The 23,500-nt window shown below is 45.0% G+C and overlaps 1 protein-coding gene across 5 annotated transcripts in view; it reads left to right on the top strand.

Annotated features, from left to right (window-relative positions):
• The window catches only part of ZNF462 (zinc finger protein 462), a 142,163-nt gene that overhangs the window by 101,770 nt on the left and 16,893 nt on the right, over positions 1 to 23,500 (top strand). For 4 of the 5 annotated variants that reach the window (XM_060014377.1, XM_060014374.1, XM_060014375.1 and 1 more), the window contains 3 exons: positions 3,115 to 3,382; positions 5,306 to 5,442; positions 15,068 to 15,291. In XM_060014377.1, coding sequence (XP_059870360.1) covers positions 3,115 to 3,382; positions 5,306 to 5,442; positions 15,068 to 15,291 — 629 coding nt within the window. Of the gene's footprint in view, positions 1 to 3,114; positions 3,383 to 5,305; positions 5,443 to 15,067; positions 15,292 to 23,500 lie in introns of those variants that run through there. The other variant, XM_060014378.1, reaches the window with a different exon arrangement.

Raw genomic sequence — 23,500 nt, 5'->3', positions numbered from 1 at the left:
CAATGCCCTCTTTGCTGTTGGCTCCATCGTAGATATTCTGGGCCAAAGAGGCGGTAAAGATGTAACCTGTACTCCTGTGCTTTAGCTGCTGTATGTTCCCGTGACCACAGGTCGGGCTCTGCAAGCACAGAGTGTTTTTCCTTTCCTTTTCTTAAGCTTGGAATGAAAGAAAAGAGTCTTAATGATGATTTTTAACTTATGTGACATGCCCTTCACTGCTAAGAATCTGTTTGTCTTTTTAACCTGGGCACAAAAGCATCCTCTTCTGCTCTTCTTTCTGGCTATGCCTCGTGAACAAACTGGGATTTTATGTAGCTCAGCAAATGGGCTTTTTTAGGATCAGTGGAATCAGACACACTCACGTCTTTGTCACTTTAGTGCCTGAAGTGCTAAAACTGTACATTATTCACAAACTCCAAGTGAGAGCGAGGAAGAGTGTGTCTTGGCACCAGAGAGGACAGTAAAGCTCTCAGAAGACCCAGAAAGTTATCACTTGGGCATTATTTCAAGTGTATCCTAAGTGGTGGGATTTGCTTCTTTCTGTAAGTAAACCTGTCCATCTGATTTTAACCAGGAAGGAAGGATTTTATGACACGGATACATACAGGTGTTCTCTTCACACTGCCATTTGTGAAGGCTGATGAGCTGTCCTTTCTTGGAATGCTTTCTCCACGACTTCTAGCATTTTTATTTCAAGTTTCATATCACATAGAAATACCCGTGTTAAAATTGAGGATGTGTTTTTTGAGATGGGTGGAATGATATGCCATAGACCCTAGAAACAAGAAAACTGTGTTGAGTCAGACTCCTCCCCCTTTGGGGAGTTTACCCAAGGGAGCCTTACGTGTGCTCTAGGCTGGGGGGTGCAGAAGGTAGGGGAGACGGATTGACCTGGTTTGTCTTCTGATTAGGAGCCAGTTTGTAATTTTGTTATAAAGGGACTGGAGCTGTCCAGTGCCTTGTGTCCGAGTCTTAGAGGCCGTGGTGGCTGCTTGTTGAGAAATGGGCTGTTCCTTTGTTTTGGTCTCTGGGGAGATTTGTGGATGGTCAACTGGTCAGGGCAGTCGGACCTGCCTTCGGCCTGCTGGTCCCAGGATTTCTTTCCTGTAGAGCTGAGAGCAAACCAGGACCAGCACTGGCGAGAGGGCAGGGCTGGCCGGGGCACTGGCGTGGCAGTGCTTTTCCAGCAGCTCAAGTCCCAGTTAACAGGAGAGGCGGGCAGAGCATGCGTTGTGCTTCATTGTGCGTGTGTCTGAAGCAGAAACTAGTCTTGAGAGCTTAACCAGAAAACATCTCAAACAGTCCATGAAATGGTAAGCAAACCTGCTGTTGAAAGAAAGAATGAGAAGTTGACAGTTGCATTATTGTGATCCTGAGTGGGTTCATCGGCTAGGCTAGGGTCGAGGAAGAAGGAAAACGGAGATTAAAAGAATCGGCTGAAATGAATTCAGTTGTGTTAATGTCTTTCTTCCTTTGTCTTCAGTTTACACCTGGTAATGAACCCATGGAGGCTCGGAGATATTGTTCGAGTTTCCTTTTGTTTTATTTGTGTGTGTGTGTATGTGTGTGTGGCAGGTTTGTTCACAGTTTCCAAAGGGGTTTTTTCCTCCATCCTGAGGAATATGAATTGAGGAGGGGAGGAGGAAACAGGAAGGGGAGGAATTTTAGTATTTCGAAGACAAGAGGTGACCCCACAATAAGGGAACTGCTCTGAGGCCGATGGGATGGATGGTCCCAGTCTCATCAAATATGGGTTTTACAGAGTCCCCGCGTGTCCCGCCTGGGGAAATCACACTTTGGAAAATTAGGTGTCCATCAAATCAGGAGGAGGCTGGTACAGTTTCTGTCCCGTTTCCCCCCTGCTTTTTGAAAGGCTTAAGAAAAGAGTCCTTTGTTTTCTTTTCAAGGAAAGTTACACTGAAATTCATCTGTGTGGGATTCACAGACTCCCATTTGTGTCATTCATGGGCAGCCGTAGGTTATATAGGACAATGGTGGTGATAACGTTGGTGAATTCCTGACCTCAACATTCAGAGCTGCGTGTTGGGAAAAGGTTCAAGACCTTTTTTTCTTTTCACTTGCTCGCTCTTTTTTTAAAAAAAATTCTTATTTAAGGAAGAAACTGAGATTTTCCCACCTCCCGTCTACATTAGATTTCCCCACCACATGACATTGGGCGTCACAGGCTTAAGATTTGTGCCTGTCACTTCCAGCATTTTCCTCCGAATTGCAAACTTTCAAATACCTTTTCAGGGAAACTTGTTTGGAATTTCATTTTAATGGGATTTATGAATAAATCTCCATCTTAATGCTGACTAAGCTTTAAACATCCATTCCTGGAGAACACTATTGGATTTTTATATTTTAAAATTTAAATCACTTGACAGTGAAGGCATAAAACACTTTTATATTTGTGAGTGCCATGTGCTTGAGCATTTCTGTTAAAGGCTTTTTTCCCCCCGGTTGGCTTGAATAATTCTGGGCTGCAGAAGAGGAGATACTGCATCTTCTACTTGCCTTTCTCATGTGGATGCCTGTGTACATTGTGCGGGTTTGTTTATCTCACCTACAAGGATGGGGATTCTGTGGCAGCCTGTTGCCACGCTGCAATTTCCTTTAAAAAAAGTTTACTTTCTTCCTTCACTTGGAAACCTTTAACCTCAGAATTTTATTTTTAAATGCTGTGAACCCTCAAAGTCAGATTAAAAGAAGTGACGCTTCCTCCCTACCTGCCTTTCCCCAGAGATGCGTTGTAGAATGTAAACGAAGATGAAAGCTGGGATCATAGTCAACCCCTTTAAAAAAATACTCAAAACTAGGGCTTCCCTGGTGGCGCAGTGGTTGAGAGTCCGCCTGCCGATGCAGGGGACGCGGGTTCGTGCCCCGGTCCGGGAGGATCCCGCGTGTCGCGGAGCGGCTGGGCCCGTGAGCCGTGGCCGCTGAGCCTGCGCGTCCGGAGCCTGTGCTCCGCAACGGGAGAGGCCACAACAGTGAGAGGCCCGCGTACCACAAAAAAAAAAAAAAACAACTCAAAACTAATGTTGGGGGTTTTCAGGTGTCAAACCTCCACTGTGTTCTTTGTGTCTGGTGTCATCTTCCCCCATCTGTCCACAGACTCATCCTACTCCGAGCCTCCAGATGTGCAGCAGCAGTTGAACCACTATCAATCCGCTGCTCTGGCGAGAAACAACAGCCGTGTCAGCCCCGTGCCTCTTTCTGGAGCCGCGGGGGGCACTGAGCAGAAGACGGAAGCTGTTCTTCACTGCGAATTCTGTGAATTCTCCTCTGGCTACATCCAGAGCATCAGGCGCCATTACAGGGACAAGCACGGTGGGAAGAAGCTCTTCAAGTGCAAAGACTGCTCCTTTTACACAGGCTTTAAGTAAGTGGCATGAAGAACAGCCTTGAAAAACAAGGTGGCAGCACCCGCTTCACCCCTCACCATACTCTTCCCTTTCACTCTCCTATCTGGAGCTCATGGGAGGCCCTGCCTGTGGGATGAAGAAGGGGTTGTTGGGTCCAGTCTTCACAAGAGGAGGCTAGTTCCAGAAGACTGTTCTGGGGGTTTGGGGAAGACATGAAGAGCTGTATCAGAACAAATGAGCTTAAAAATCAGAGAAAATGGGTGCCCAAGGAGTGTGAGATCATGGCAAAGGATTTCCCTGACCCAGTATGTGAAACAGTGAGTGTTTTCCCTTTGGAAAACCACACCCTCACCCTCACCTTTTATTTTATTTGTCTTTGGGGGAAAAAAAATATCTTCTTGGGAGCAAAGTCAAAGTCAAGAGAGAACACCGGCAGTCGTGACGCCCCTGCTACCCTTGTATAGATTTCTTATTTCTTAAGATCATGTTGTTGAAAGACACCCAGAGAACCAAGACTCCACACTGGGAAGCCTAAACTTGAACAATCACAGAGAGATTGTTCCCATCTAGAAAAATATAATCCGGAGTCACCTTTGCTCCTGTGTATGAGAAAGATTGGCATGCTTCCTGTCATTTAATCTAAACCCCTGTGACTTCGTCTCATCCTGGGAGATACTGTTCAGGTTCATGGTTACGAGTGTAGCATATGGAGCCTGACTACCTGGGTTTGAACTCCAGCTTTGCCACTTACTGGCTGTATGACTTTGGACAAGTTACTAAGCCTGTCTGTGTCTCTGGTTCCTTATCTGTTAAAAAAAAAAAAAAAAAAAAAGGACAATAATAGTACCTACCTTGTAGGGCGCTTGTGAGGAGTAAATGAAGCCGTAAAGTGCTTAGCGTAGTGCTTGGAGCAAAGGAAACACTAATAAGTGTTATTGTATCATAGATAGACAGCTTTTATAATAATATGAAATGCTATAGTACACATATAAAGCTATTATCTGCTCCTGCTGCCGTCAGGGCCTGGGCTTTAGGTCACTCCAGTATTTCAATACACACTCCACACAGAGAGGCTGGTGAGTAGACTTCATGCCCCCCCAAAAAACATGAACTGATAGAAAAACAAGTCTCTTTTCCACCAACATCTTAGTTGCTTGGATTTAATGGAAAATGTGTTACATCTCTGACTATTAATGTGGTTCAGTTGTTCTTTAGATAAATATGTATGTGACCTTAGAAGTGAGAGAAGGCAAAAAGGACCCAGATAACAAGGGCCCACTGACAGGTGTACATGTTTCCCCAGAGAGAGGCACTCGGGTTAATAAGAAGGGGACCTTGCCCGTTAAACTCTTGGTTTCATCCATTTTTATGAGACATTTAAGGCTTTGTAAATTTTGAAGTTTTGAAAAGGATGGAGTGGGGAGGCAGTGGTACCCTCCACCTCCGAGCTGGTACAACAGCTCTGAGTTTCCTTTACGTGGTCACCAACCGTCCTGACTTCCTAACCAGCCTGCCCTCCCCTGTTCCCTGGGAAGAGTCACCGAGGCAGCTGATAAATCTTCCCAGCTTCAAAACAGTCCCTCTCCTTCTGAGCTTGATGAGAAATATATTCTCGTAGGGATTTTGTTTTATATTTTGTTTTAAGTTTAACAGGCAACTTCCAATTCTCAAGAATAAACTCAGGAGTCTATTTCTTTCTTTTCAAACTCAGCCCTGCCTGAGCCCAGCCAGGTAGCAAAATTTCCAAAAAGAAGTTACTGCTGCATGACAGTGCTTAGTTATTGCACGAGGGACCAGGACACTTGTGGTCAGCAAACATGATGAACCACTGTAGTTTTGGCCCCCGGGTGGAGTGTCTCTGTAGTAGGGTTGCTGGCAGGGGGTGTGAGTGAGATGCTCCTTGGTTGCACTCATCGCCTCTCTCCCCACCTCCCTCCCAGATCTGCTTTTACTATGCACGTGGAAGCCGGGCATTCGGCGGTCCCCGAGGAGGGCCCCAAAGATCTTCGCTGTCCTCTCTGCCTCTATCACACCAAATACAAACGCAACATGATTGACCACATCGTGCTGCACCGAGGTAACCTTCCAAGCTCGGTTTTCTTGTGCGGGGCGGGGGAGGGCGGCTCGGGTGGCGTTAGAGGGAAGCCGTCTCAAGGTGGAAGCGGCACCTTTGCCTGGTCCCTTGCTCCCCACCGTATCTCCCCTCAAGAAATCACAGCGATCACCCTAGTGACAGCCAACAGGGTAAAAACATCTTCCAGCTGAGAGGATTTCCTTCACGTGGAGGGAGGCAAAGGTGATGGATTCTGCAGTGAACAGTTCTGCGGGGCTTCCCCCTGAGAGGGAGTTTTATATCCTGAGTCCTCCGCTCTCACGGCCTTGCTAAGGAAGGAGTGAATGAGAAGCAGAGTGGGTGGGTGAGGGCAAGGAGCTCTGTGGCTGTAAGCAGTTCTTTGGACGAACACCAAAATGATGATTTCCGAAGCAGAACGCGGAATTTCCCTTGAACTGGATGGAGAGAGAAAATTCTTAAAACTGAAAGTGGCCTGATATATGTTAGAAACCCCATAGGCTTTGCGTTTAAATTCTAGATTTAAGGCCTCCTGTGTTTAACCTCCCTCTCCTCCGTAAAAAGAGGTGACGAGTTATGCCTCTGAGGTGACGTATTGAGTGTCTAGTGTGTTCCATGTGGGTGCATCCTGGGTGTTCCGTAACCGTCGGCTCCTCTGCTAAGCTGGGGTACGTCTTTTAGGTCCTCTTTGTTTTTTCTTTGACTGGAGTTTACTGCTGGCCAATTCAAACAGTTAAACAACAGGCCCGTCTGCACTGGAAGGAAAAATATGTTTATGTAAAACCTACTTTATCCGGAAGAGATTCAAGCCAGAGGTGGATGGAAAAAGATGGCTAGAGTACCCGTTGCCAGTCTCTCTTGCTATTTCCACCTACTGACCTTTCCATCTCTCCTTCCTTCCTCCCTGCCTCCCTCCCTCTCTCCCTCCCTTCTTTTCTTCCTCTTCCTGCCTCTCTTCCTTCCTTTACCTCTAACCTGGGAAAGCTTTCAGGTATTTGCCGAAAATACCGGAAAAAGACTCGAAGGCAACAAGTGTCTTCTGCTGCCCTGCTGAGGTGTTACTCTGAAATGCTGGGCATCGCAGGGGGCGGGGGGAGGGGGCATTTTCCAAGTTGCCAGCATTTCCACAGAGCCGCTGCCTCTGGCCGGCACGTTTTGTGACATGTCACCCACATCTGCTGCAAACTCCGTGGACGCCTCAACCTTCAGCACCCTCAGGTCCCCCTCCTCCCCGGGCAGGCTTATGAGACGTGACATGCCTGCTGGCGAGGACGTCCGCCTGCAAGCTAGGGAAAGCCACGCAGGAGCGTTTAGGCAGGAATTCCTGGCCCGACTGCCCCCTCCTGGTGTGCCCCCTCAGCCACCTGGCTTCCGGTCCCCCGGCCCATGTGTGTGTCACTGGCTCTGTGCCCGCACTGCTTGGGGCGAGGCCAGGCGTCGTGCTGCTGTAGAACAGACAGCATCGGTGAGACCCCACTCTGGCGGTGGATTCTCTCTCTTTTCCATGTTGCTGCCTGGTGGGATCAGAGCCTTGATGCCTAATGCGCTTGATGACTTTCCTTCCCTGAGCTGAGAATTCAAGAAACGGAGGCAGAGGGAGAGAAGCGCATAATGCCTGGAGCATGCCACACCTGACGTGGCGCTTCTCACACACGCTTACTTCATCGTCCAGCCACAGAGGGAGGGACAGTACTGTGACCCGTAGTCCTGTTATATGTACGTGAAGCTTGAAGCTGGAAAAAACTTTTTCTTTGATTTAGTGTAGTTATTTACGATCGTTTCACAAAGGATTTAAGGTATCTTAAAAATAGTCGTGCAGAACTGTAGGATTAAAAACAAATGAGAAGGGCTTCCCTGGTGGCGCAGTGGTTGAGAGTCCGCCTGCCGATGCAGGGGACACGGGTTCGTGCCCCGGTCTGGGAAGATCCCACGTGCCGCGGAGCGGCTGGGCCCGTGGTCCATGGCCGCTGAGCCTGCGCGTCTGCAGCCTGTGCTCCTCAACGGGAGAGGCCACAACAGTGAGAGGCCCGCGTACCGCAAAAACAAACAAACAAACAAAGAAACAAATGAGAAGATTGGGGCAAATGCAGGATAAGGAGAAGGCAGTTGAAAGTCACGTCAAGTATGAAAAAGCTCACCTAGAGTCTGGGTACTCGGTGTCCGCCATGAGGTGCTGTGCGTTTGTTAGCAGTGGGCTGCAGTCGTGGCCCTGGGACTGCGGCCCACGGTAGGAGAGACAAAAACGGAATCAACTGGATTTAGAGTGTTTGTTAGACTCTTGAAATTTTGTTCAGGAATCTGAGATGCTGGAACCTGAAAGGAGTTTCTCTGCTGGGTTCTCCTGAGGGGACCGTGTAGGGTGTAGTGCATACTGTCCCCACCCTGAATCCAGTGCTGAGTCCCTTGAGCCCACAAGGGCTGAAGTAGTTTAACCAAAGTCATCCAGCCGGTGAGCAGGGAAGCTGTGTGTCAATGCAGTCCTCTGACCCCATGACCCATCCATCATATTGCCTGTCGCTGGTTACTTACAGTCTCTTCTCTTTATTTATAGAGATGATTTATTTTAAAAGAGGCATCAGAGTATATAGATATTGTCCTCATTGGGGTCAGAAAGTACACAACCTGGAATGAACATGAGCATTTGAGGGTTGGTGGTAATAATGACAACATCCATGGCAACAGCAATGGTTACTATTACTGAGAGCTTATTAGGTACCAGGTGCTGTGCTAAGTGCTTTCCAGTGAGTCATTTTATGGAATTTTCACAAAACCCTAAGTGGTAGGAATTACTGTTATCCCTCACAACAACAGAAAAAACAGGTTCAGAAAGACTGAGCATCTTACCTAAGGTCAGATGACTAATAAGCAACCCAGCTGGGATCTGAACCCAGGCTTGTCTGACCCCCAGCCCATGCCTTTACCCACCAGGCGTCACTGTCTCATCCTTGGGGAGGTGGTTGGTGTCACTCTGTTGAGCGTTCTAGTGGCTGTGGCATTTGGGTCTGAGGATGGCGTGGTCTGGAGGCTGCAGGTCAGAGACGAGGACCACTGAGCTGCAGGGGGCAGGGTGCTTCGGGACAGCGTATCTGCCATCTGCATCCTGGCCTGGCTTTGGTGGCCATCCCAACTCAAAATGGCAGCTCAGTGGGAAGCTGGTCTCGACAAGTCAAGAGACAGGGCTGGGTGTCTGCCTGGCAATTTCGAGTTGGGGCTGATCTCAAAGTAACCAGATGTGGCTCTTCCTCCACCTGTGCTTTCCTTACTCTGTGGATGAATAAACATCTTTGGTCTCTAAAGCCTGCAGTATGAGATCTTTCTGAGACCGTAGTTAATTAAAATACGTGGAATGAAAGGCAAGAAAAGCAACTTCTGAACTGGCCCTGAGACTGCGCTGCTGTTTGCAGGACTGGAGTCTCCTTAGCTTTTTGTTCAGACAAATTGCTGTATTTACATAGGGAGGAAGGGAAAGAGAATCCGTTTCACTCCTGGGAAATCTGAATGAGAAATAACCATGGAATTACGTTGGCTGTGGCAAAAGAGAGCAAGCATACTGTTTGTCCATGCATTCAGCAAACATTCATTATTTGCTTGTTTCATGCCACGCCGTGCTGCGTTCTTTGGGTTAAGATGGGATACACGAGACCCAGTCTGCCTCTTCAAGGAGGTGAAGCGTGTGCATAAGTCCATATAAGATAATGAGTGATCAGTGTCTAGGAGATTCCCAGTGGCAGATATATTTCTGTTTGGGGTAGAAAAAGGTGGTAGAGGGGGTAGCTTTCAAACTGATCCATGATAACATTTCAGCAGGCAGAGAAGACTTAAGGTGGGTGTAATTCGTTATCTGGGGGACTTAACAAAAGTGCATCCTCTTTCTGTTTTGGAGCCCGGAAGTCTGAAATCCAGGTGTTCATAGGGCTGGGCCCCTCCTCAAGTCACTAGGAGAGAATCCTTCCTTGTCTCTTCCCGGCTTCTGCTGGCTCCCGACTTCCCTGGGCTTCCCTTGCCTTGTGGCTGCATCATCACTCCAGTCTCTGCCTCATCTGCACATGGTCTTCTGTGTGTGTGTGTGTGTGTGTGCATGCGTGCGTGCGCGTGTGTCGGTGTGCCCTTTCCTCTTCTTATAAGAGCACTGGATTTAGGACCCACTCTAACCCAATATGATCTCATCTGGACCTTGTCTTGACTAACATGCAAAGACCTCATGTCCCAATAAGGTCACATTCTGAGGGGCCAGGTGGACATAAATTTCTGGGAGCACCGTTTGACTCACTACAGAGTGGAAGGAGAATTTTAACAAACCAGTCAGGTGAGTGGAAGCAAGACGTGTTTACAGAGTGGTATCAGACTGTTCTGAAGAGAATAGGAGACAAGCCTAGGAAAGTATATTCTGGCCAAATTAAGGAGGGTTTGGGTACCAGCACAGGGGTAGAACGTTACTCTGTAGGTAGTTGGGAAGCTGCGGTACTGATGAGACACCTGTGGATTCTAATTTAGCAAAGATTGAAGCCAAGGATTATAGACCCATCTCTTGGAGGAGCTGTGAACTTAGGTCAGATCAACATTTGGTGAGGTTGACCATGATCGGACTAATTTAACTGGAGAAAAATTAAGCCCTGAGACTTCTGTTTCAAGGAGAAAGTTGGTGGTAGGAGGTTTGGTGGGTTTTCATTCATGCCACAGACACACACTGAACACCCATCCTGTGCTAGTGTTGCTTTAAGCTCTAGGGATACAGCCGGGAAGAGTCAGGCCAGGTCTGGGCACGAAGGAGCTTGAGCTTTTGTGGCAAGAGAGACAGTGAACAAAGGAGTAAACAGTTTCGGGAGTATGTTTCCACTGAGCTCTTTTTTTTAAAAATAAATTTATTTATTTTTGGCTGCATTGGGTCTTTGTTGCTGTGCACGGGCTTCTCTAGTTGCAGTGAGCCGGGGCTACTCTTCATTGTGGTGCACGGGCTTCTCATTGCGGTGGCTTCTCTTGCTGCGGAGCACGGGCTCTAGGCGCGCGGGCTTCAGTAGTTGTGGCTCGCGGGCTCTAGAGCGCAGGCTCAGTAGGTGTGGCACACGGGCTTAGCTGCTCCGTGGCACGTGGGATCTTCCCAGAGCAGGGCTCGGACCTTGTGTCCCCTGCACTGGCAGGCAGATTCTTAACCACTGCCCCACCAGGGTAGTCCCTCCACTGAGCTCTCGTCACCATTGGAAGCACAATGCCTCATGCATCGCTTTGCCTAGACGTCCCTTGTATATGTACAGCAAACCTGGGTATAAAAAGCTGGGCACAGATTGAATTATAGGCACGAAACAGTTCTGCCAAATATTTACATTGTAATTATGAAGCTCTGTAATCACCGAGACTGGTCTCCGGTTGGCTGGTTAACCTCTCTGTTTCCCAGCCTGTAACCTCAGTACGTACACAGATGCTGAGTACAACTGACCCCTGCAGGTGGGTGTCTTTTTGGAACTGAACTAATCTCCCCTAATTGATCTGATCAGTATCATTTTTCTTGAGAAAAAAAAAAAATCTACGGTGAGATTGATAGTCTTTCGTTTTATTCAGTGAGATTACACGTTCCGTTCCTCCCCATCACGTGCTTTGGCCTGTTAGAATTAGAGGTGCAGTTCCCAGCTCTGTCTGGCTTGAGGGTGGTAGCCTGGCTGATGGCAAAACTTCTTACGGGAGCTGTTGTGCTTATGTTTCTGCGTGTCTGTTTATGGTTATATTTGGGGATGGTGGCTTTCTAGTTCTCAGCCTTTGTCAGTTGTTTGGCGCTGAGAGGGTAACAGGTGGGTCTTTGGTTTGGCCCAGAGAGGGTCTCGGCCCTCTACCATGGTAACCTGCATTCAGAGTTTGTTGGAGTGAATGACTTCCAGATCTCCCCCAGCTTCCTGTAGGCCTGGCACGTTGTGGGGAGGAAACCCATGTGTGTTGTGGGCTCCCTTTCGGGAAGGATTTTTCCTTGGTGATTCTGGGCTCCACAGTGATGTGGGTTTTCGCTGTTTTGAGCAGAAGTGACCCCCTCACCCCCGCCTCGGTAGTGGCGATCTTGCAGATTTTTCCACCCGGCACACGCTTCCGGGCTCTTGGTGAACTTTAGCACCCACGTGCTACAGTGTGGCGTTGCTCCGGGCTGGAGCCTCTTGGCTTTTCTGTCCAGCTGCGGTGCTAAGCCATCTTTTGAGTGTGAGGAGATGAGAGACACGATCTGTCTTGTAGTCAGACTGGTGAAGTCATAATATTTTTGCAACCAGAGCTGGAAGCTGAGGCACAATGAGTGTGATTCAGGCCTTGATTTCTTACCCAAGGTAATTTCGAGAGGTGTGAAGTCAGGAAAAGACCCACAGTTGTCGCTGCCCCCGTAGAAAAAGCCCCAAGCGCTGAGCTTCTGTAGCCAAGACAGGGCTCAGGCCCCACCTGGAAACATTCCAGTCTCCCACTTCAGGACCTTCACTGGCCTCCACCGTGAATAACCTTATTGAGAAAACGCTATCGGTCCTTCACCTGCTTTTTAGAGTCTGTCTTGTTTTATATCTTGGTCATGTTAACCATGTTTGTAGAAAGGAAAAAAAAGATAACTTTTTTCTAAAATTAACATCCATATAACTAAGAGACTTGGGACATACTGTAGTTAATGTCTTAGTTTGGAAATGGGAAGTCTTACCTTTCAGGATAAGTCAGCAGGGAAATGACCTTCTATGAAATCCAGAAGATATTTGAAAGAAATACAGATAGAAATGGTTGCCTTAGACACCGATAGCTTTTGTGATTTTGAACTATTAGGAATAAAAGCTTAGCAGTGCATGGCAAACAGACTGGATGTGCCCAGAGAGCTCTTTTCAGGAGGAACAGAGGAGGGTGCGGGTAAAGGTCAGCGGACCCAGGCTCCCAGGTCACAACTTTGTGCTGAACTAGAGGAGCGACTTCGAGGAAGTAGCTTAACTGGTCCGTTCTCGGCTTTCACTGGAGATAATCAAACTGACTTTGCAGGGCGTTGTGAGAATAAAAAGTAGCTGAGAGGATCGAACACCTAACCGTGCTTGAAACATAGTGAGCCCTTAATAAACGGGAGCAGCCGTTCCCATTCATTGTTGTTGTTTCACCTCCAAGGTATTATTCTGGGTGCTCCTGACTTTGTGCAAAATGCATTTAGACACACAGAGTGAAATAGGAAACTGCAAAGAAGACTAACCAAAGTGGTAGAGGAGTTGAAAAGGAGACCTATTAAAAGAAACACAAGCTTGAAAGAAATGATTATTTATGGGGGAGAAGGGAAGACTGGAGGGCGACCGAATGTCTTCAAGGTGTTGAGGCGTCGTTATGTGGAAAATTATAGCCAGCTGTTCTCCATCTCCACGGAGGTCGACAGAACCGGGGCCGACGGGACAGGCCAGAGCCGAAGAAGGAAAGGGGAAGCAGTAGAAATGACAAAATATAAATCAGGAGCAAACACAGAGAGCATGGGGTGGGGGGAGGGTGCGAGTCCCAACACTTCCCATGAACTCCTGAGCTGCAGGGTGGAACCGGTCCCCTCGCTTCAGCCTGCCCCCCGTCTCTTGCCGTGGGCGCCAGCTTGCTCGTAGCTCATGGCCACGCCTGTCTAACCCAGGGCAGCTGGACTGAATAGTTGGCACTTGACCTGGAGCGGTGTCTCAGTCGGGGTCCATCTTGCTTCTTCAGGGTGCAGCTGTCTGGAGGCATTTTCTGTCGGCGTGACTGGGGGGGAGGAGGTGCTGCTGGCCTTGGTGGGCGGGGGCCTGGGGTGCCGATGATACACATGCCGCACTGCACGGGAAAGCCTCCCACAGCAAAGCATTATCTGGCATCAGAACATCAGTAGTGCTGCTGTTGAGCAAACCTGGATTAGAGGAATAGAACATCACAGGCTGGGCTTTCTTAAGGCTCATTAGTTTACGCCAAAGCATTTTTTCCCTCCATTTACACCAAACCGTGGAACTGAATGGTTAGAAGACTGTTACAGCATTTACTATTCTAAGAAAATGTGTGGATTCCATTATAATCATGTGTTTCTTAGCTGTCTGCTCTACTGTGGTTTAAAAATATTTATATTTCTAAATAAGCGACTGACTCTTTGTACAGGGAAAATAACATATGCATCAGAGCTCCAGGGAGTGTGGTGCAGACACCACCTTCCACGCTTCCTCTGCCCAGATTCTTGCTGGCCAATTAATCGCTGCATTCAAGGGCTCCCACGGCAGGGACTGCCCTGCACTGAGAATGTGCTGGTTGAGAGAAAGACAGGGCTTCAGGTGGGAAAATTCCCCAGGGGCCAAACACAGGCCAGCAACAAAGGGAGGCCTCCCAGAGTGAGCGGCTTCACACAACATCTTGATGCTCTGGAAATGTTGCCACTCGGTGACTCTGAGGGTACAGCACACTTTCCTGACTTACTAATACATTGCTCTTTCTAAATAATATATGTTGTGTGTGTCCATCTGTAAACTTTCAGAGTCTTCTGAAATTCAGACACAGCATGAAAGCACACGCTATATTTGATCCTTGCATAAATAGCACAGATTTTAATTTTATCCCAGTTACGGATATCTGGCGCGTGTGCCGAAACTCTGGGCAGACTGGTGTGAAATTTAACTTGAGCAGCTAAACACAAGGGTGAGAGAGCACAAAATAAACAAGCACACACACTTCCAGCCCTACAGCATTTGGTATGTGAATGGGAAAAGCACCCAAATCCTCTCTCTCTTTTATTTTCTCCCTTGTGACAGTCAGATTACAGATTGTCTGTAAAGGCACAAATCCTCCGCATCTCCCACGCCACCCCTTTCTCCCCCGGAAGGCTGCCTGCAACCGTTTCATCTGCCTGAGTTCTTCCGAGGTGCAGTTGGAGTTTCAGTGAATGAAAGTGTCCAGGATGCTTTGTTTTCAGATTTGAACTTAGATTAGAGATTCCCTTGGTTTCCAGAAAAGGAAAACAGTCTCCTTGAGAACATCTTGGAAGGGGAAACAGGAATGGAATTGGAAACGATGGGAAATAACAGACTTGCGGTTTGGTAGATGGGCATGGGGATCTCGGTTTGGGCAATTGCAGAGTTTGTGACCCCTAGAGAGTTACTTAAAAGCTCAGTTCCTTGCTTTACTAATTTGTAAAAATGGGAATAACTCCAGCCTAATAGAGTAGCTAGGGAGGTACACAGTGGTGGCACATAGGTGCTCCGAAAATGTCATTTTCCTTCCCCCTTAAAGACACCTGTGACATCCGTAAGTCCAGCCTAAATGCCACGTGCTGAGGAAGTAGGATGCGCTGTTGCTGCTGATAATCACTCATGTTGGTACAAATTCTGTTCTTCTCTCCTCCTTTAATCATCTCCATTCAGGAATTCGCCAACACCTTTCAGCCTGCCCACCCCTGTTTATAGGCCATTCTGGGTATTAAGTACGCAGAGAGCTTTTGACCTTAGAAACACCTGTGTGTCCCAGCGGACTGTGTTGATTTGGGGGGTTGGAGGAGGGACGGTGGGCATGTGCATGCAGTTCACGGACCTGGAGCCATGAGAAGTAGCAACAGTGGATGGGTGAGTCTCTCCTTGTACTCCCGAGAGAGGACATCTGCCTTCCATCAGTAAAAATTCCCATCTTTATATTCAATTTGTTTCCACAGAAGAGCGCGTTGTCCCCATTGAAGTATGCCGATCCAAACTGTCAAAATACTTGCAGGGAGTAGTTTTCCGCTGTGATAAGTGTACCTTCACCTGCTCCAGTGACGAGAGCCTCCAGCAACACATAGAAAAGCACAATGAACTGAAACCTTACAAATGCCAGCTCTGCTACTATGAGACCAAGCACACGGAGGAACTGGACAGCCACCTTCGGGATGAGCATAAGGTACGGGCCTGGCCTCCCTCCTCCCACCCCCGCCCCCAGCACACCTGGGGGAGGGGCTGGGCCAAATTTAGCCACACCCATTGTGTGCAAGACAGAGACACGCGCCAAAGTAATGTTTAAAATGAGGTTCAGTTTATTCTTTTATAAAAGAACTGTAAGGTCGTTTTAGAAAAGTGGAACACGTAGGTGGGGGAGAGAGAACCACCTGTAATGCTACCCCCACATCCAACTGCTTAACATTTTTGGTCTCTTCTATGCCCACTTTCCTTTGTTTTATTTAATTATGATTCTACCTTACATGAAAGAGCATATCTTTCCTTTCTTGTTCTTCACTTACCCTAACTGGAGTATTTTTCCATGTTATATTTTATTTTTTTGCGGTACGCGGGCCTCTCACTGCTGTGGCCTCTCCCGTTGCGGAGCACAGGCTCCGGACGCGCAGGCTCAGCGGCCATGGCTCACGGGCCCAGCCGCTCCGCGGCATGTGGGATCCTCCCGGACCGGGGCATGAACCCGCGTCCCCTGCATCTGCAGGTGGACTCTCAACCACTGCGCCACCAGGGAAGCCCTTCGTATTATTTTAAATGTACTATCACGAGAGTTGATGAACTTTTTCCATAAAGGACTAGATCGTAATAGTTCCGGCTTTGCAGGCTAGATGGTCTCAGTGGCAGATACTCAGCTCTGCCCTTGTAGCAAGAAAGCAGCCCTAGACAAGACAAAAATGAATGGTCATGGCTGTGTTCCAATAAAACTTTATTTACAAAGTTAGGCGACAGGCTGTGGACCCTTAGTTGCTGGCCCCTATTCTATCTGGTGGCTCTGCCGGTGTGTCCCTCAGTCATGTGGGTTGTTTCTGATATATTGCTGACTACAAAAATTTTCCAAGGCTTTGCTATTCATGTCTGAACATTGTAAGGACTGTGCAGTATGTGTTTTATTTGTGGAGGGAACAGATTCGTATAGGACATAAAATAAGGGGTTTATGAAAAAGAATTCTCTTCCAAAAGTCTGCTGATCAGAGGGTAAAGTCATCCCAGATGGCTTCCTCACTTCTCTGAGGACTTGTGTGGCGCATCAGGAGTTGAGACAGTTGTTTCTGGTTTTGTATATTGTCCAGAGTGTGGGGAGTGTGGGGGGGGGGGCAGGGATGATCAGTATTTGTTTCATGAAAAGAGCCTATTGAAATGTTTTCTAATTAACCAACAAATCCAAAACATCAAGTGCGTGTTTACCTAAGGCACAATGAGAAGCACTTTTGATACTGTTTCCTTTTTTCCTTGCTCTGTGTACTGTCAGTGGAAATAACAGCTTCTCTTTTCTGGACTTACAAACCCAAGTTATAAAGATTCCTGTCTGAGTCATCTGCACCAAGGGTTAGAATTTTTCTGTGGGGTGTTGAGAGAGAAGGCTGAGCTTATCACCCATCTACAGTTTAACAGTTTGATGCTAACTTTTCTGCTTTGGAATGCCTTCATTTTCTAAGTGTCTCCCCAAAAATGAAAGCAGAGAAGAAAAGCCTGAATTACCTCACTTAAAAACTTCCAATACCCTTTCTTATCCAAACTTCCTGGGCATTTCTGCCCCCAAACTGAAAGGAAAATCACTTATCTATCTCAAGCTAAGCTTTCTACAGTTATGCACACGTGTCTTATTTATGTAACCACCTCGGATCTGTTCATTGTAGTGTTGAAGCCGTCAGACTGGTATTTTGGGACTGAGCAAACCAGGAAGGTAGATTCTTCCCCAGTGGTTGCACAGTAGCTGTGAGTCACTGGAGAATTCCAGAGAAGGCTAGAAACCATACCAGATGTGAAAGCAGGCAGAAACGTGGGGCTTTGGAATATGCATCAAGCAAACGGGTTACTCAGGAAACTAGGAGCCCAGTTTAGGACTTTTGGAGCCAGACAGACCTAGGTTTGAATTTTGTCTCCACCATTTACTGTACAGCAGGTTACTTCAATTTCTCTGTCTGTTTCCTGATTTCTAAATGGGAACCAGTATACTCTTCTCAGAAGTTTTGTAAGATTAAATGAAGTCCTGGTATTTCCCACACTTCGAGAGCCGCGTCTCAGTCTATTTGTGAATTGAACTGTGCTCAAATACAACAGCAACCTATCAGAAAGGCGGTTGTGTCCCTAAAGACCTAAAATGGACTATAAAGTCACTAACTCTACTTTGCATTTTAGACATGGTCTTTGATATGTTATATTTTCATTATGCCGTGTTCGATTCTTTAATCTTACTGCCTCTCATGGTTGACCAGCTTATTAAGTCCAGCAAGCACCTAATTGAGGCTAAAGAATGGCCACTCTCAGCACGGCTGATGATTTTCATCTTTGTCTCAATCGTTGTGAAGTTTGAGGCTCGTGCTTATTAACTGTTCCTTCTTTTCTAAATGATGAATACAAAATGCAATTTGAATTTTTGAAATAATTATCCAAACACTACTTTATAAACATAGACAGCAGTGCTGCTGAAAGTGAATTTTTGACTGATAGGCAGTGACAATAATTATAAACGGTCATTCGTTGGGGTGAAGGATATACAACAGCCTGATTTCAGCATTCATGATAAAGGGTGTAGGAGTATCAATAAACAGTGTACTAAAGAGAAGTTTGCTAGTGATTGAAATACAAAAGTCAAGAACCATGAGGCAAGAACAAGAAATTAAGGCCATAAGAATTGGAAAGGAAGGAGTAAACCTGTTTTTGTTCACAGACAGTGTGATCTTTGTAGGTAGAAAATCCTAAATAATCTATTTTAAAAGATACTAGAATATTAGTGAGTTTAGCAGAATTGAAGGATGTAAGATCAATATACAAATGCCAGTTATATTTCTGTATACTAGTAATGGATAGTCTGAAAAAATGAAATTTTAAGAAGATCAGTTTCATTTATAATATCAAAAAGAATAAAAATGCTTAAGAATAAACAAGAACTGTGAAAGCCATATGCTGAAAACTACAAAATGTTGTTGAGAGAAATAAAAGAACTAAGTTGATGCAGTATATACCATGCTCATGGATTAGCAGACTCAATATTGGTAATGCTTCCCAAACTGATCTACAGATTCAGTGTAATCTATCAAAATCTCAGTAGGCTTTTTTTCTTTGGTAGAAATTGACAGACTGATGCTAAAATGTATATGGAAATGCAAGGGACCTAGAATAGCCTGAACAGTATGAAAAAAGAACAAAATTGGAAGACTCACCCACCCTTCCTTATTTCAAAACTTTTACTGTAAAGCTACAGTAATCCAGAAAGTATGGTATTGGTATAAGGACAGATGTATGGATCAGTGGTGCAGAAGAAAAAGTCCAGAAATAAACCCTAATATATGTGGCCGGTTGATGTTCATCAGAGGTGCCAAGGGAATAAGGAAAAGATAGCTTTTCAACAAATAGTGCTGTTACCATTGGATTTCCATATGCAAAATAGTGGTTGTTGACGCTTACGTCACTCAAATTTCTCTTGGGAAAAAATTCTTAGGTATGACACAATAGCTGTGAACATTAAAAGAAAAAAGATCAATAAATCAGATGTCATCAAAATTAAATTGTTGCTCTTCAGAAGACACCATTAAGAAAATGAAAAGGCGAGCAGCCGATTGGAAGCAAATATTTGCAAAATAACTAACAAAGGACTTTAACCAAAATATATAAAGAACTTTTACAACTCAGTAGTAAGAAGATTGACAATTTAATTAAAAATGAGAAAAAGATCTGAACAGACACTTTACCCATGAGGATATACAAAAGGCAAATGATCACATGAAAAGGTGCTTAATAGGACTCATCATTAAGGAAATGCAAATGAAGACAATTAAATGCAAATTAGGTAGTAAGCCATCACTACCTCTCCACTAGAGTGGCTGAAATTAAGAAGACCAATAGCACCGAAGTGTTGGCAAGGATGTGGAGAAACTGGAAATCTCACACAGGGCTGAATGCAGTGTACAATGATGGCACATCTACTTCGGAGCATTTGGGCAATTTGTTTAAAAGGTAAACATACACTTTACCATTTGATCCAGCAAGTCTACTCCCACATAAAGTGGTTGCGTAAACAAAGTGTGCCATATCCATACAATGGAATACTACTTATCAATAAAAGCAATTAGCTACTGATAACATGTAACAATATGGCTAAATAGCAGAATCATCATGTTAAGTGGACAGAAGCCAGACACAAAAGACTGCATATTGTATGGTTTCTAGGAAAGGCAGAACTGAGGAGACAAAGCAGGTCCGAAGTTGCTTCAGGCTGGAGGTTTGGAGCAGGGATTGCTTGCAGAGGGTATGAGGGTATTTCTTAGAGTAATAGAAGAAGATTGTGGAGGGTTGTACAAATGCATACATTTACTAAAACTCATTGAAATGTTCATTTAAAATGGATTAATTTTATGGTAAGTAAGTTACATCTTAATACCTAAAAGATGCAAGTTCCCCAGGACCTGACACATGGTAGGTCCTCAGTAAATGTTAATTTTCTGCAGTCTTTTCTTATAAGGTTGATCCTGAGAACAGACAGATCTATAAAGATGCAGAGATCCAGAGGAACGTGTAAACTGCCAAAAATAAAATGTGCAATAGACTTAGCAGTTGGTTCTAAACTAAGGTTTTCTGTTTTCTAGCGAAACAATGTGTTGTGTGCGTTGCTCATTACATTCTTCCACAAATAGCTTTAGGTGATTTTGTGTGGTGGAGAGAATCTATACAAGAAATTAAAAGACACTGTAGGATGTATTTTCAGTCAAAGGATTTCATCATTAAACAGAAGTGGATATTCAAAACTGGACTCCTGAATTCTGCCTGCAAAGCTTGTAAACCTCAGGAATGTCTCTGAAGATGTCAGACTGTATCATTCATGGACTAGACAGAACACTGGTTCAGCAGGAAGCATCCTTGAAGTCAAATAAACCATTCTGCTGAAGAACCAAATTCTCAAGTGCCCTGGATTTATACTGCTGTGTTTATCCTCAGAAGCCAAGGTGAAGTAGAAATGGGTGACAATCAGCACATTCATTTTTTTCTCTTTATTTGTTTTAGCACCTTCATTTTTTTAGGTGACACAGAATCTTGTCTTCCTAGATCTTTATCTTTGGACCAGTGAACAAGGAATCACTTGTAAATCTCTTGGAATCTAAAGTAAACAGTACAGGCTATTTGAACTTTTAGTTTTTCATCCTTCAACTCCCTGTCTTTTTTCTATCTCACTAGGTCTTCTAGAGGCGGACTATTCTGTTCTTTCAGTCCCTCCCTCCCTCTCTCTCTCCCTCTCTCTCTCTCTCTCTCTCTCTCACACACACACACACACACACACACACACACACACACACACAGAATGAAATCATATGTCAGTAGTGCCATTTATCAGCAATGCTGGTGCAAGATGAAGAGGTAACGTTTCTAGGAACCTTGAAGTCATGAAAAAAACCAAACCTCGCACTTCTCACATTTGGAAAAACACACATATTTTTTTCTTTGAAGAAAGTTTAAGTATATGCAATACCTTGTTAGCGTTCTTTATGGTTCTGAAGTCTCTTTGCTAGTTTAAGGAACATAAAAATATATTATCTCTAACTTGCTTTGCTCGTAAAATTGTCATGTTCGCTGTATTAAATTTAGAAGGATAGTCTATTCAGCCAATACACATTCACTAATTGAATTTACTTTGAAATGTTTTTAATTTTTTATACAAATGGAGCCTCAGGCAGCTGAACTCTAAGGAACTCGTATCTCTTTCTTTTTGTCAGTTTAGGGGAAGCAGCAGAACATTCAGCTCAGGAGGAATTGCCAACATTTGAGTTATTCCAATAAAATTGTTCCGCTTTCTGGACTAGTGAAATCCGCAGTGGCAAAAAAGTCACATAGAATATTTGTTTCCAGCAAAGGGAATGAGAAGAAATAAAACAAAGAACCTTCCCCAACTCCAAATCATAAAATACACCTTTGGCCATGGTCTTTTTGGACTGCGTTTAATTTCTGAACTAAGTACTGGCATCTCTAGCTTTATGAACTCTGTAGGTTCCTGCACGCTGAAGGTTTTTCCAGAAGATTATGTCATTTCATCTGTGCTCTCCCTCATGTTAGTTGCTTCTTGATTTGTCAGCCGTGGACCTGCTTCTATCATGTATTTTGGAAGACAAACCGGAGGTAGATGAGCAAGAGGTGTGGTCATATTCAGAGGGATGTGCCTGGCAGAACCTTAGAAGATATTTCTCAAGTAGACATTTGAAGATGTTCTTTGCCTATAACCTTTGAAACTCTCCACTAACCTCTCCAGCCAAAATGAATGGCCTCGGCTCCCAGGCTTCCAGAGAGCTCTCCTCCTTCCTCTGTTAAGGCACATATTTCATGCTGCCTCAACTTGCACTTAACTCTTAACAAGGCTCTGTCTTGCCCCTGGATGCAACAGTCTTAAAATGGAAACCACATTATTTACCTCTCTTTTCTTCCCAAATCTAACCATAGTGCCCTGCATACAATAAAGTCTCCAGTAGCTGGTTGCTAAGTAAATAAATAAGTGAAAGCACTTTTCAAATAAGAAATTATACGTATCCTGTTTGTTCAAATAAGCAAAACATGACAGCAGCATCAGCACCTTTGCCTCTGGATTTCGAGTTCAGGAGATTGGCAGCAGCTCAGTTGGCCGACAGCAAAGTTGTTTGACTTTAATGATGCCTTTCACTTGGCTATCTTGAGTACTTGTGACTGGGGCTGTGCTGAGATTCTCAAAATGATTGATTTTGTCTGGACTTTTGCTAAGTCAGGTCTGGCAGGAGCATGTTTTCTGTTCTAACTCAATGATGGCAAAAGAAAGTAGATAGTCTCCTTGACTTCCGTGCCCCATACCCTTCTGGAACTTTACCATCCTTTATTCTTACTGTTCTTAGAAAGGTTTTTATTTTGAAGAAAATATTCTCAAAAGATTCTACTGCTTTATCCCACCAAATTTTGGATCGAATATTATTGTCACAGTACTTTTTTCTTCCTTCTTGTGTTCAGCCAGTATCCCATGGATAATGTTTCCATATTTTGTAAGCAAATTTACATTTCGACAGATGATCTGCATTCTAATGAGGAAAGCTGGAGCTATGTCATCTGAAGATGTGAGTTCTAATCCTGGCTTTATCACTTAACTTGCTTTGTGTCCTGTTTTCCTCATCTACAAATACGGAAGATAACGCATATCTTACAGAATGATCATAAGGGTTAAAGTGATACATGGAAAAACTACTGGGTTAATTTTTAGCATATAGTAGATTATTTGGTCAGCATTGAAACAAAATATTTTAGAAAATGTCCAATTTTATTCTCATTAGCAAGCAGATTTGTATCATGGCATGCAATATTATGAAGTTCTTTATACTTTATGATCGCCTATGGGATTTTATGTTACTGGTAGATTCAAGTAGCATGTATTGTGTGTCAACTAGATGACTGGCCTTACACTCTGCGCTGAGCCTGTAAAACTAAATAAGAAACAGTTGCTACCCTGCAAGAGTTCATAAGCAAGCAGATGAGATCGCCTTAAACAGAGAATCACAACCAGCGTGTTAAGTGCTGCATAAAGATGTCTATAAAATAGGAGGGCGGCATAATGCAAAGCAAATATGGTGTCCTGGCTCACCTTCCATAGAACTTTAATACACTGAGCCGAATATCTTTTCTAGAAGCTTTTAATAAGAGCTCTGATAGAAATGCTCTTAGCAGAGAATTTAAGACTTCTACCTGCGTCTTTGACCACCTGCCTGTAAGAATTCATAGAGACAGTGCTTTGCTGACCCTTTCTCCCACTGATTCCTTTCCTTCATTCCCATTCTGACTTTCAGAGACAGGCAAAGAGGATGTGCTGGGCAAACCACCTGATATCATAAGTCAGGGGTGGGCAGACTCTGGCCCATGGACCAAATCTGGCCCACTGCCTGTTTTTATATGGCCCGCCAGCTAAGAATGGTTTTGACAATTTTAAATGGTTGAAAAAAATCAAAAGAGTAATATTTCATGACATGTGAAATTATACAGAATTCAAATTTCAGTGTCCCTGAATATAGTTTTATTGGAACACAGCCATGCTCGTCCATTTCCGTATTATCTGTGGCTGCTTTCAAGCTACACAATAATTGAGTAGTTGTGACAGACCATATGGTCCAGAAAGCCTAAAAAACTCGCTAACTGGCCCTTCACAGAAAAAGTTTGCCTGC

Source organism: Delphinus delphis, chromosome 6 (assembly GCF_949987515.2).
Source record: "Delphinus delphis chromosome 6, mDelDel1.2, whole genome shotgun sequence".
Lineage (NCBI taxonomy): Eukaryota > Metazoa > Chordata > Mammalia > Artiodactyla > Delphinidae > Delphinus > Delphinus delphis.
The sequence above is the reverse complement of the archived record's forward strand: the minus strand, read 5'-3'. Positions and strand labels throughout refer to the sequence as shown.